This window comes from Pistacia vera, unplaced genomic scaffold (genome assembly GCF_008641045.1).
Source record: "Pistacia vera cultivar Batoury unplaced genomic scaffold, PisVer_v2 Contig790, whole genome shotgun sequence".
NCBI lineage: Eukaryota > Viridiplantae > Streptophyta > Magnoliopsida > Sapindales > Anacardiaceae > Pistacia > Pistacia vera.
Window position 1 is genome coordinate 81279 of NW_022196657.1, and position 10115 is coordinate 91393.

Below are 10115 nucleotides of genomic sequence, written 5' to 3' on the forward strand. Positions count from 1 at the left end.
AATAATACAGCCACCGACGATAGTGCACCGAATGACGTGACAAAATCCTGATCGTTGATTAATTTTAACTTAATATTAATCAATAGTCAGGATTTTGTCACGTCATTCGATGACAAATCGGTGTACTACCATTGATGGCTGTAGCATAACCCATCTTATAATTTGTCATCCAAGCCAAGCCTAGCCAACAACTGAAACAGTCATGCTACTTTTTAGAAGATGGATCATATTGTTGTCATTGTTGTAGCTTAGAAATTAATTACTTCATCTGTTTTTCAGTAAGTTGGCAAAATTACGTTATATCTACACGTGGAAGGCATCACTTTAATTTAACGCAGACATTTTAGCATTCTACGCTTTGAACCTTTCATACAAAATACCCCCATACGGACACGTCCAAAACAACAAATAAACTAATTACCTTCATCTATCTAGGCATTTGGCAATGCCGACCCAAGCCGGATCAATGCACATACCTTAACCCTATAAATAAGCAGCTAACATTTCAACTTTTTGTCACAAGCACTCTACTTCTAATTCTCAAGAGTCAACACCCAAAGCTTCTATTCTTTGAAATGGCTAATTCTAACTTGTTCATCATTCTTGTCATTTTAGCCATTTCTCTTCCCTCCATTTTGGCTACAGATTACGTGGTTGGGGATGCCACAGGTTGGACCATGAAATTCGATTACCAAAAGTGGGCTGAGGGGAAGGAGTTTCGCGTTGGTGACAAACTTAGTAAGTTACTTTATAAATTATTTAATTAACAGGATTATTTTATGAATATGGCTGATTGATTATGATTTAATTGATTTTGTTGGGTTGGTGCAGTTTTCAATTACCCACAAGGAGCACACAATGTGATGAGAATAACTGATGCAACTTCCTTCCAACAGTGTGTGAAGTCAGCTAGTGCTTCAACTTTGAGTTCAGGAAGTGATGAAATTATATTAAGTTCACCTGGAAAGAAATGGTACATTTGTGGAGTTGGGCAGCATTGCGAAGCTGGAAATCAGAAGCTAGCAATAACAGTGCTGGCTGAAGGTGAAACTTTACCTCCAGTTTCTGCTCCTTCTCCTTCAACTACTCCTCCACCATCCGCCGCAACTGCAAGGACTGCGTCACTTTTCTATGGATTCATGGCTGTTGTGGCTGCTTTTGTTGGAATCTTGATGGTTTAATTATGTTTTTTCGTTAATGATATATAGTATTTTGAGGATTTGTTCTTTTCATTGTTGCAGTTGCTGTTTGTATAATTTAATTGCGAGTATTGTTTTAAGGAGAAGATCAATATTCTTTATTGGTAATTAATTTGTAAGTGATTGGCATGTTCAGAGCTTATGAGTACCTTTATTTTATGATTAGACAAACTGCTCATGAGCCTCAAATTGACGAATATAATCTAATGGATTATTACTCTAAACCCTTTAAGGTACTCCGATACATGTAAACTCGCAAGGGTATCAGGAATAACCCTGAGATTAGGAATATGCCTTAGATGGTAGATGTTTTTCGACGAAAAAACATTGGAATAATGGATAAAAAGGAATTACTCATTATAAATCGTTCAATGTATTAAGTTCTTTATATGAGTTTGAAACTTGTTCGTGACCTTAAAATAAAGTTCCACACTTTTTTAGGGTAAAGTTGTTGTGTTGTTTGCCTCAATGGGCAATGACGAGTCTCAAGTCATTAAAGTTGAGAATTTGGGCATAGACATTTGTGCATTTAAAATACGTTGACTGGACCATGTGAAATCAATGTTTAGTATAACTATTGTAACTAGGCATAAAATTCACACTCTAACAATTAAGGACGTGTCTATCTAAATTCTAAGACCTAAGTAGATAGAGTAGCTTCTTTTTATAGTATATTTTTTTCGATTAAAATAAAAGGTGAGACCACATGTATATGATCAATACCCTAGCTAGTTGAGAGAATGTATTTATAAGCATTGAGAATCCTAGTTCATAAATTTGAAATTCATAACTTTTAAGTGAGATAAGAATATCACCTTGAAGATTTTTCAACGGTTTGGATAATAATCTTGGCCATTTATTTGATGATTAAATACATCAAATTGAGACTATGTTTATATTTATATAAACTGTGACAGTCCTAATTATTTATTAGATGAAAAATTATCTTAACATGTTAAGAAGTAATTGGAGCAATAAAATGGTAATTTTATCGTATATCCAATTGTTGATACTCCATGAGGATACACATGTAATTTGTTAATTGCCATATGGATAGAGTTTTAATTTAAAATTAATTAGATTAAATTTATTAAAGTTTTCTTAACAGAGTATTTAATTAAAGAGTTTAAATGGAATAGCACATTACCAAATTTGGCCCATTGCATTTAAGAGTTAAATTGGTTATGAGCCCAATCATTGAGCTTTAATTAAAATGTCCGTATCGGTAACTTGTGTGGCTTCGTATAATTTTCTGGAGAGTTTTATTTTAAAATAAAATAAAAAAAGTTGTGGCTATAGGGCTTTAAACCCTTTGACCACAAGCTTTGGTCAGTTCCATATCTACCACTAGAACATAAGATTTGAACCATGGTGGAAAACACTTCATTTGACCTTGGGTTTAGAATGCCTATGAAAGTGCACTAAAACCTAGGGAATATTGATTAGTGTATCTCCCAAAAGTCAACATATTGAGAGTCACTGTGAATAACAGGTGGATTCGGGATTCTAGACCTAGAGCGACGCCCACACGTCCTCTTTAGGAATATAGAGATACACGCAAGAAGATCATTTGAAGAAAGTGCAATTGGTAATTCCTAAGCCTCTCATGGTTTCAATTTTTAAACTCGGAATTAAGAAAATTCGCTGCATTTGTATAGGATGTACAAAATCCCAACAATTGCGACATAAAATCTTTTGTAAACAAAATTAAAAAATAAACTAAAGAAAAAAATCTGTCAAAAAAAAATATCAAAACTTTAAACCAAATATAAAAAAAAAAAAAAAAAAAAACCGACAAAATTTGCGAGTGATTGTTAGAGATCTAATAAAAACTATTTGAGCTAGTCAACTAAATTTTTTTTGTATAACTAAAATCAATTCAAATAATATTAATAAGTAATGTGATTGCACCAGTGTTTTAAAACCCAACCCGGCCTGACCGATTTAACCGGTTCAACGAGAATCGGTTACTAAGCTAGGCCAGTCAAGGTGAAAAACCGACAATATGAATTCACTCGGTATGACCGACGGTTGGACCAGTGTTGTTGTAGCAACCCGCTGGTCCAACCAGTTTTGGGGCAAAACCGAGTTAACTATTCCCTAATAGTAAAATCTAATGCTAATCCCTAATCACTGGAGCATGGTTTTTGGCTCTCTAATTTAGGGTTCATTCTTTGTTAAAGTGAAGAAGAAGAAGTAAGAAGAGGGGAAGGAAGAAGTGGCCGGTCCGATTTGGACCTCGTTCGGCTAGATTGCAACGGTCAAGGCCTTCTTGGCCATCAAGTAAAGTAAAAGGGAGGGGAAGGAAGACGAAAGAGAAGAGGAGACGAAGACAAAGAGGAAGGAAAAAGATTAGAAGAAAGAAAAGAGGAGACTGAACGAAATAGAGAGTAATACGAAAACAAAATAACAATAAACAAACAAACACAAACAATAAAAAGAGAAAGTAATACGTGCGATTTATCTTGGTTCACCCAATATAGGCTACATCCAGTAGAGTCAATATTATTTCAATATTGTCTCACCTCTCTCGTTTTACAATGAAGTTTGCTATTACACATAATAAGAGAAAAGTATTTTTATATACCAGGTTTAAAAAACTAAACCTAGTTTTACAAAAATTTATATTCCTAAGCCCAAACCCAATAAGAAATTAATCACTTAAAGAAATTCTACAGCGGTTATACATGGAAAAGGCCCAAACCACCTACAAACCCCCGAATGCATCTCTGTAACCCATTATTGCTGAAATAGTCAACAACTCCAACAAAGGCAAAGAGAAGGAGGAAGGAAGAAAAAAGAGAAGAGGAGAGAAAAAAGTTATAGTAAAGAGAGGAGAAAGGGATAGAAGAAAGAAGAAAGTGATGGGAAGAGAGAAAAAACAAGAAAGAAGAAAGTGAGAGAGAGAGAGAGAAAAATAATTAATAATAGAAGTTGTAGGGGTGCATTTGCTTTATTTCAAACTTATAGGGACTTCTTTGTAAGTTTTAAGAGCATGTTTGTTGGTTTTCAAACTTATAAGGACTGGTGGGGCTTGTTTAGAGATGTGTCGGTTATATACAGATTAAATCGATTAATCCAACCAGTTGGATAGGTCAACCCAGGAACCGACCCCTTGACTAGGTCAAGGAGTGGTTTGGTTTTTAAAACATTGGATTTCACACCAAACACTCTTTGACACAAAGTACAAAAAACGAATAATACACAATGATCTATCTAATTGACATGCGTTATATGAATTGTTAAAGGTTATTAAAATTTAACTTCAATCAACTTTCCATTGATGTTTTCAAATGAAAATAAAATAAGATAATAAATAAGTTCGTGATTTTATTTAAAAGTTAGAAAGTTCTATTAGGTCATACATCATTAAGAACTATATCAATTTTGATAGAATATGAAATGCAAAGGAAATGTTGAGATTATGCCTAACCACGTCAATCACTACAAGTCTACAATTATGGCTAATCCCTGAAATTGCTCTCTAAAATTCATGCATCAATCAAGTTCCCTGATTACATGTAATTACATAATTGTATTTCCTTTCTTGAACATTATTTTCTGCATAAATTAAGGTTGTACAAACATACAAACATACAATATACAACAAAAATATAAACACTTTTACTCTTTCTCTAGAATACTTAGGTAGTCTTGTACTCTTTGTTTTCCTCCTTGCCTTTCTCGCTTCTGACATGATATCAAAGCAACCTCTCTAAATCAGCTTCCGCTATCTTCTTTTTCTTCTTGCAAAATACCCAAACCAATTTAGTTTTCTTTTTCTCAAACACAAATGGATCCCAACCAGAATAAAAACCTAATTGCACCAAACCCAAACACTGCCAAACCAAGTTTGAACGACCCAACTCCAACAGCCCACACCAATTCTAATGAAAACCCACAAACATGGCCACATTTAGATGGAGATGGGCCCAATCCAACAAACTATCCACTTTTCCCAAATCCGAGTTACAACCTGGGTCAAATGGATCCTCATTAACCAAACGAGTCATACTCGTTTATGTTCCAATTCACTCTAGTCACTAGCCGCCGTCCATAGTCAGGTGACGAGCTATATATTTCACATTCCAATGGTCCAGAATTGGTACTCCTCGAACAATGACTTACCGGCACCGACAACTACTTTACCTGGGCCAGAGATTTTTGGTGAGCCTTGGTTACCAAAGATAATATGGCTTTCTCACTGGCAATGCTTCCTCACCCACTGAACCGCAANTTTTAAATTATATCATTATTATAAATTTATTATTATAAATAATAATCAAATTAAATTAAATACAAATACTTAAATTTGGTGTGATTTTTGGTATAAAATTTAATACTCAAATTAACTTAACAAAATTTAAAAAAATAAAAAAACCAAAATTTAAAAAAAAATATATTTTTTTTATTTTACACTGTAGCACTGCCCCAAAATAGTGCAGTGTTTAGCGTGGGTTAGAGTACCAACCCACGCCAATTTGGTGTTTTTTGCACCATTTTGGCGTGGGTTGGAGATGCCCTTACCGGCACCGACAGCTACTTTACCTGGGCCAGAGATTTTTGGTGAGCTTGGTTACCAAAGATAATATGGCTTTCTCACTGGCAATGCTTCCTCACCCACTGAACCGCAACTTCAACGACAATGGAATCGATGGAACACACTGGTCCGTTCTTGGATCAACAATTGCCTCTCTCTCGAAGTGGTTGTTGGACTTCCACCCATCAAACTCGCCTCCAAGATGTGGGCCAATATCGCCAAAATGTATGGGTAAACTTGATCTGGCCAAGACTTTTTCTTTCTGATGGCAACTCACTGATCTCCACCAAGGAAACAAGTCAGTTACCTCCTATTTCAACAAGCTCAACGCCATTTGGACTGAGTTGGATGCCACGGAGGAGACTCTTGATGGTCCACCTGAAACCTTGCGGTAGTTCCATTGAATCCGAGATCACGAACGATTGCCACGCTTCCTCATTGGCCTCAATGAAGTTTTTCTTTCTTTCCAAATGTAAATTCTTGCCACCTCGCAGCCGCCATCTCTTCGCCAAATTTTCCAACTTATGATGCAAGATGAGAGTCAACGACTAGTCAATCTTACTTCGGCAACTGCTGGGATAAGAGATGTCTCGAATTTTGCGGTTTCACGGCCAGTGCCATTGGGAGGAAATTCAACCGGAGAGAAGTTTGGAATGGGAGAGCAGCTAGGGTTCTCAAATGTGCAAAAAAGGATATTTATATGGAAGGATGAATAGCTAGAATGGGTCAAGGCAATCTGATGGTCAGAAGATCATCTCTTTTTTACACTTATCAAACGGCTCATATGATATCATGTCATGCTTGTAGTCAAATGGGTCAACTTGCTCAAATTCAAATGGATCTAATAGGCCAAATCCAAATGGGTCTAATGGGTCAGGATCCAAACGCAAAGGGAGAATATATTGTGATTATTGCAAAAAGAAGGAATCATACCTGTGACACCTATTGGAAATTACATGGGCGTCTCGATGGGTCCAACAAAAATAAAGTTGGGAATTCTTCAATTTATAATGTCGTTGCCAGTCTGCCTTCATTAGAGCCGGCCCAAAAGCTCAGCTCAAAAACCCGGTCTTAGAACCAATCCTCGAGAGGACTGGACCTAAGAGGCTTGGTCCCAAAACGGGACCATGCCTAAAGAGGAGGGCTCGGGCCCTCCTCCAAGTCCCAGGCCTGGGCCCAAAATTTTTTATATTTTTTCAATATAGTCATTTGCTAAATTACATAAAACCCTCTATTAATTTGAAAATAAATATAAATTAAGAGGGCTAAAATGACATTTTACAAAATTTATAAAAAAAAAATCTTCCAGGTCTAAAAAATTTAAAAAATTTATAAATTTTACCCCTAAAAAATACTAAAACCCCCCATAAAATTTCATTTTGCCTCCAAAATATAAAAAAAAATTGAGGGGAAAAAAATTAATTATTATCCAAGCCCCATGGGACTGGTCCTAGGACCGGTCTTGGGCCCATAGGACCAGTCCCTACAAGGCCTAAGGCCTGGTCCGAGTCCTAATTTTTCTCATAGGCCTGGGACCAGTCCCATGCCCATGAGTGACTGGTCCCATTTGGGACCAGTCCCAAACGGGCCCAGGCCTAGGCCTGCTTGGGGCTGGTCCCTACCCACCTCTAGCCTTCATGACAAAATTTTTGCACCAATGATTAGCATAGAACAGTACAACCAATTGATTCAAATGTTGAAGCACATTCTGTAGGCTAATACGGCAGGATGCTATGTAGGTTCATCATTCTATCTAATTTTTTTTTTCAAATAATATTTGGATAATTGACTCAGGGACAAGTGACCATATTATTTGCAACCAAAAACTTTTCTCCACAAACATTATATCTACTAAACCATTCACATCCGTCCGTATGCCAAATGGAAATAGTGCTACAACCATTCATATAGGGACTGTCTATCTCACAAAACATTTAGTCCTTAAAAATATCTTATTTTCGTGTCAAAAATCTGCACTGACAGTAAATGTATATTGAAATTCCTTTCCCATACTTGTGAATTTTAGAACCTTTTAATTGGGAAACTGATGGGCTTGGTTAGGGCCCACATGGTTTATACTACCGGATATCTAGGGGATTTTCAAATTGTATTACAAACAATAAAGAATCTCATTGTGATACTAATATTAATAAAAATTCTTTTATTTTCCATCAAAGATTGGGTCATAGTGCTTCCATTCCTCAACCTAAATGTTTGATCTATCCTCTTGCCAAATAGTCACGAGCCACTTTTCCCACAAGTACATCCTCAACTACCCATCCTTTTGCCTTAGTCCATCTTGATATTTGGAAGCCTTATCATACTCCAAATCATGATGCATCCAGATTTTTCCTTACCATTGTAGATGATTTTTCCCATGGGACATAGGTATTTCTTATGCAAAACAAAACTTAGACTCTTACTCATATCCAAACTTTCTATCCATGGTGCAAACTTAATTCCACACCACAATTCAACGTATTCAACCGATAATGCCCGTGATTTTTTTAATCCTTAATGTTCTTCTTTATTCTTTCCCACAAAATTTTCCATGAGAGTTCATGCACCTACACTCTACAACAAAATGGGATAGTATAACAAAAACATCGTCACTTGTTAGAAGTGGCGCATGCCCTCAAACACCAAGTCCAAATCTCATATCCTTTTGGGGTGAATGTGTTGAATGTGTGGGTCACCACTGCCTACCCTGTCAATCGCATGCCTACTTAGGTGCTTGGAGGTAAGACACCCTATGAAGTTCTCTTTGGCAAGATTCCTAACATCAGCCACCTTTGAGTATTTGGTTGTCTTTGCTATTCCACTTTTGTTGGCTCTTGTAATAAATTTGGGCCTTAGGCCACTCGTTGTATTTTTATGGGATGTCCCATGTTCCAGAACGGTTATCGGCTTTATGATCTAGCTGCTAATAAATTCTTTATTTCTTCGAAATGTTATTTTTCATGATATAATTTTCCTTTCAAGGAAACCAACTTAGGACCCACATCCGATTCTCAATATTTATCTACCTTCATGAATGAAGACTTCTCAACTATTTCACCAGGACCTCCCTTTACCATGATACCCGCTACTAGTTCTTCAACAGATCCAAACTCGTCACCACCAGTTCCAAGTTCTCAATTAAACCTTAGTGATTCCCCTACAATAATTACTGATACACTCACAGACTCATCAAATGAAAATACTCCAGCATTCTCACTTGTCCTCCCTCTTGAGGATATTGCTCCCTCACGGCAATCCTCCCACTGCCCTCGACCTCTTGTTTAGAAAGCTAATTATATCTGTCCCACCATTCCAAAATCCTCATGTGCCATCTATCTCACGTCTAATTATGTTAATTTTGACCACCTGTCTCTTGTACATAGTATTTCTGTTAGCTAGATTTCTACCAATCGGGAGCCATCTTGTTACTCAAATGTCATTCAACATTCCCATTGGCGTGACACTATGGCCGTTGAACTTAATGCACTGGTTGATAATCATTCATGGGATTTGGTTCCTTGTCCTACTCACTAAAAACCTATTGGCTATAAACGGGTATACAAAATCAAATACCGTGTTGATGGCTCCATTGAATGCCACAAAGCTCGTCTAGTTGCCAAGGGCTTTGCTCACGTGAAGGATTCGACTATCATGAGACCTTTTCACCCGTTGCCAAGCATGTCACTGTGCACATCTTTCTGTTGTCTCTATTCGAGACTGGCCATTGCACCAAATAGATGTCCATAATGTCTTTCTTCATGGAGACCTTTATAAGGAGATTTATATGGAGCTTCCTCTGGGAATTCGTAGACAGGGGAAGAACACATTGTGTCGTTTGCAAAAATCTCTCTACAGCTTAAAATTGGCATCTTGACAATGGAATGAGAAATTTACAGAGGCACTCACGAGCATAGGCTTCAAACAATCTATGCATGATTATGATCTTTTCTCTTGGCAGTAAGGTAACTCTTTCATCTCTTTAATAATTTATGTCGATGATATGCAAAATCTTGGAGTTTATAACATCTACAAACCACAAGCTTAAGGAGGAGTGATGAAATATGGAATGTAACGGAAATGCTGAGATTATGCCTAATCATTGCAATCATGCCAATATTCACTACAATTACAGCTAACCCCTGAGACTGCTCTCTAAAATTCATGCATCAATCAAGTTCCCTAATTGCATGTAATTACATAATTGTTTTTCCTTTCTTGAACATTATTTTCTGCATAAATTAAGGTTGTACAAACATACAATATACAATAGAAATATAAACACTTTTACTCTTTCTCTAGCATACTTAGGCAAACTCGTTTTCCTCCTTGCCTCTCTTGCGTTTCTCGCTTCTAACAAATTTCATTATTTATAGCTA

General features: G+C 36.6%; 1 protein-coding gene across 1 annotated transcript; it reads left to right on the top strand.

Annotated features, from left to right (window-relative positions):
- Positions 1 to 537: 537 nt before the first annotated feature.
- LOC116116948 (mavicyanin-like) lies at positions 538 to 1277 on the top strand. The gene is made up of 2 exons (XM_031402983.1): positions 538 to 738; positions 832 to 1277. The coding sequence occupies exons 1-2, from the start codon at positions 576 to 578 to the stop codon at positions 1179 to 1181; spliced, it is 513 nt and encodes a 170-aa protein (XP_031258843.1). The 5' UTR covers positions 538 to 575; the 3' UTR covers positions 1182 to 1277.
- The last annotated feature ends 8838 nt before the right edge of the window (positions 1278 to 10115 follow it).

Excerpts from the sequence above, each read along its gene's own strand:
- LOC116116948 (XM_031402983.1), top strand. The coding sequence starts at position 576 with ATGGCTAATTCTAACTTGTTCATCATTCTTGTCATTTTAGCCATTTCT. Across the intron at positions 739-831 it reads TCGCGTTGGTGACAAACTTA|TTTTCAATTACCCACAAGGA; the intron begins GTAAGTTACTTT and ends GGGTTGGTGCAG.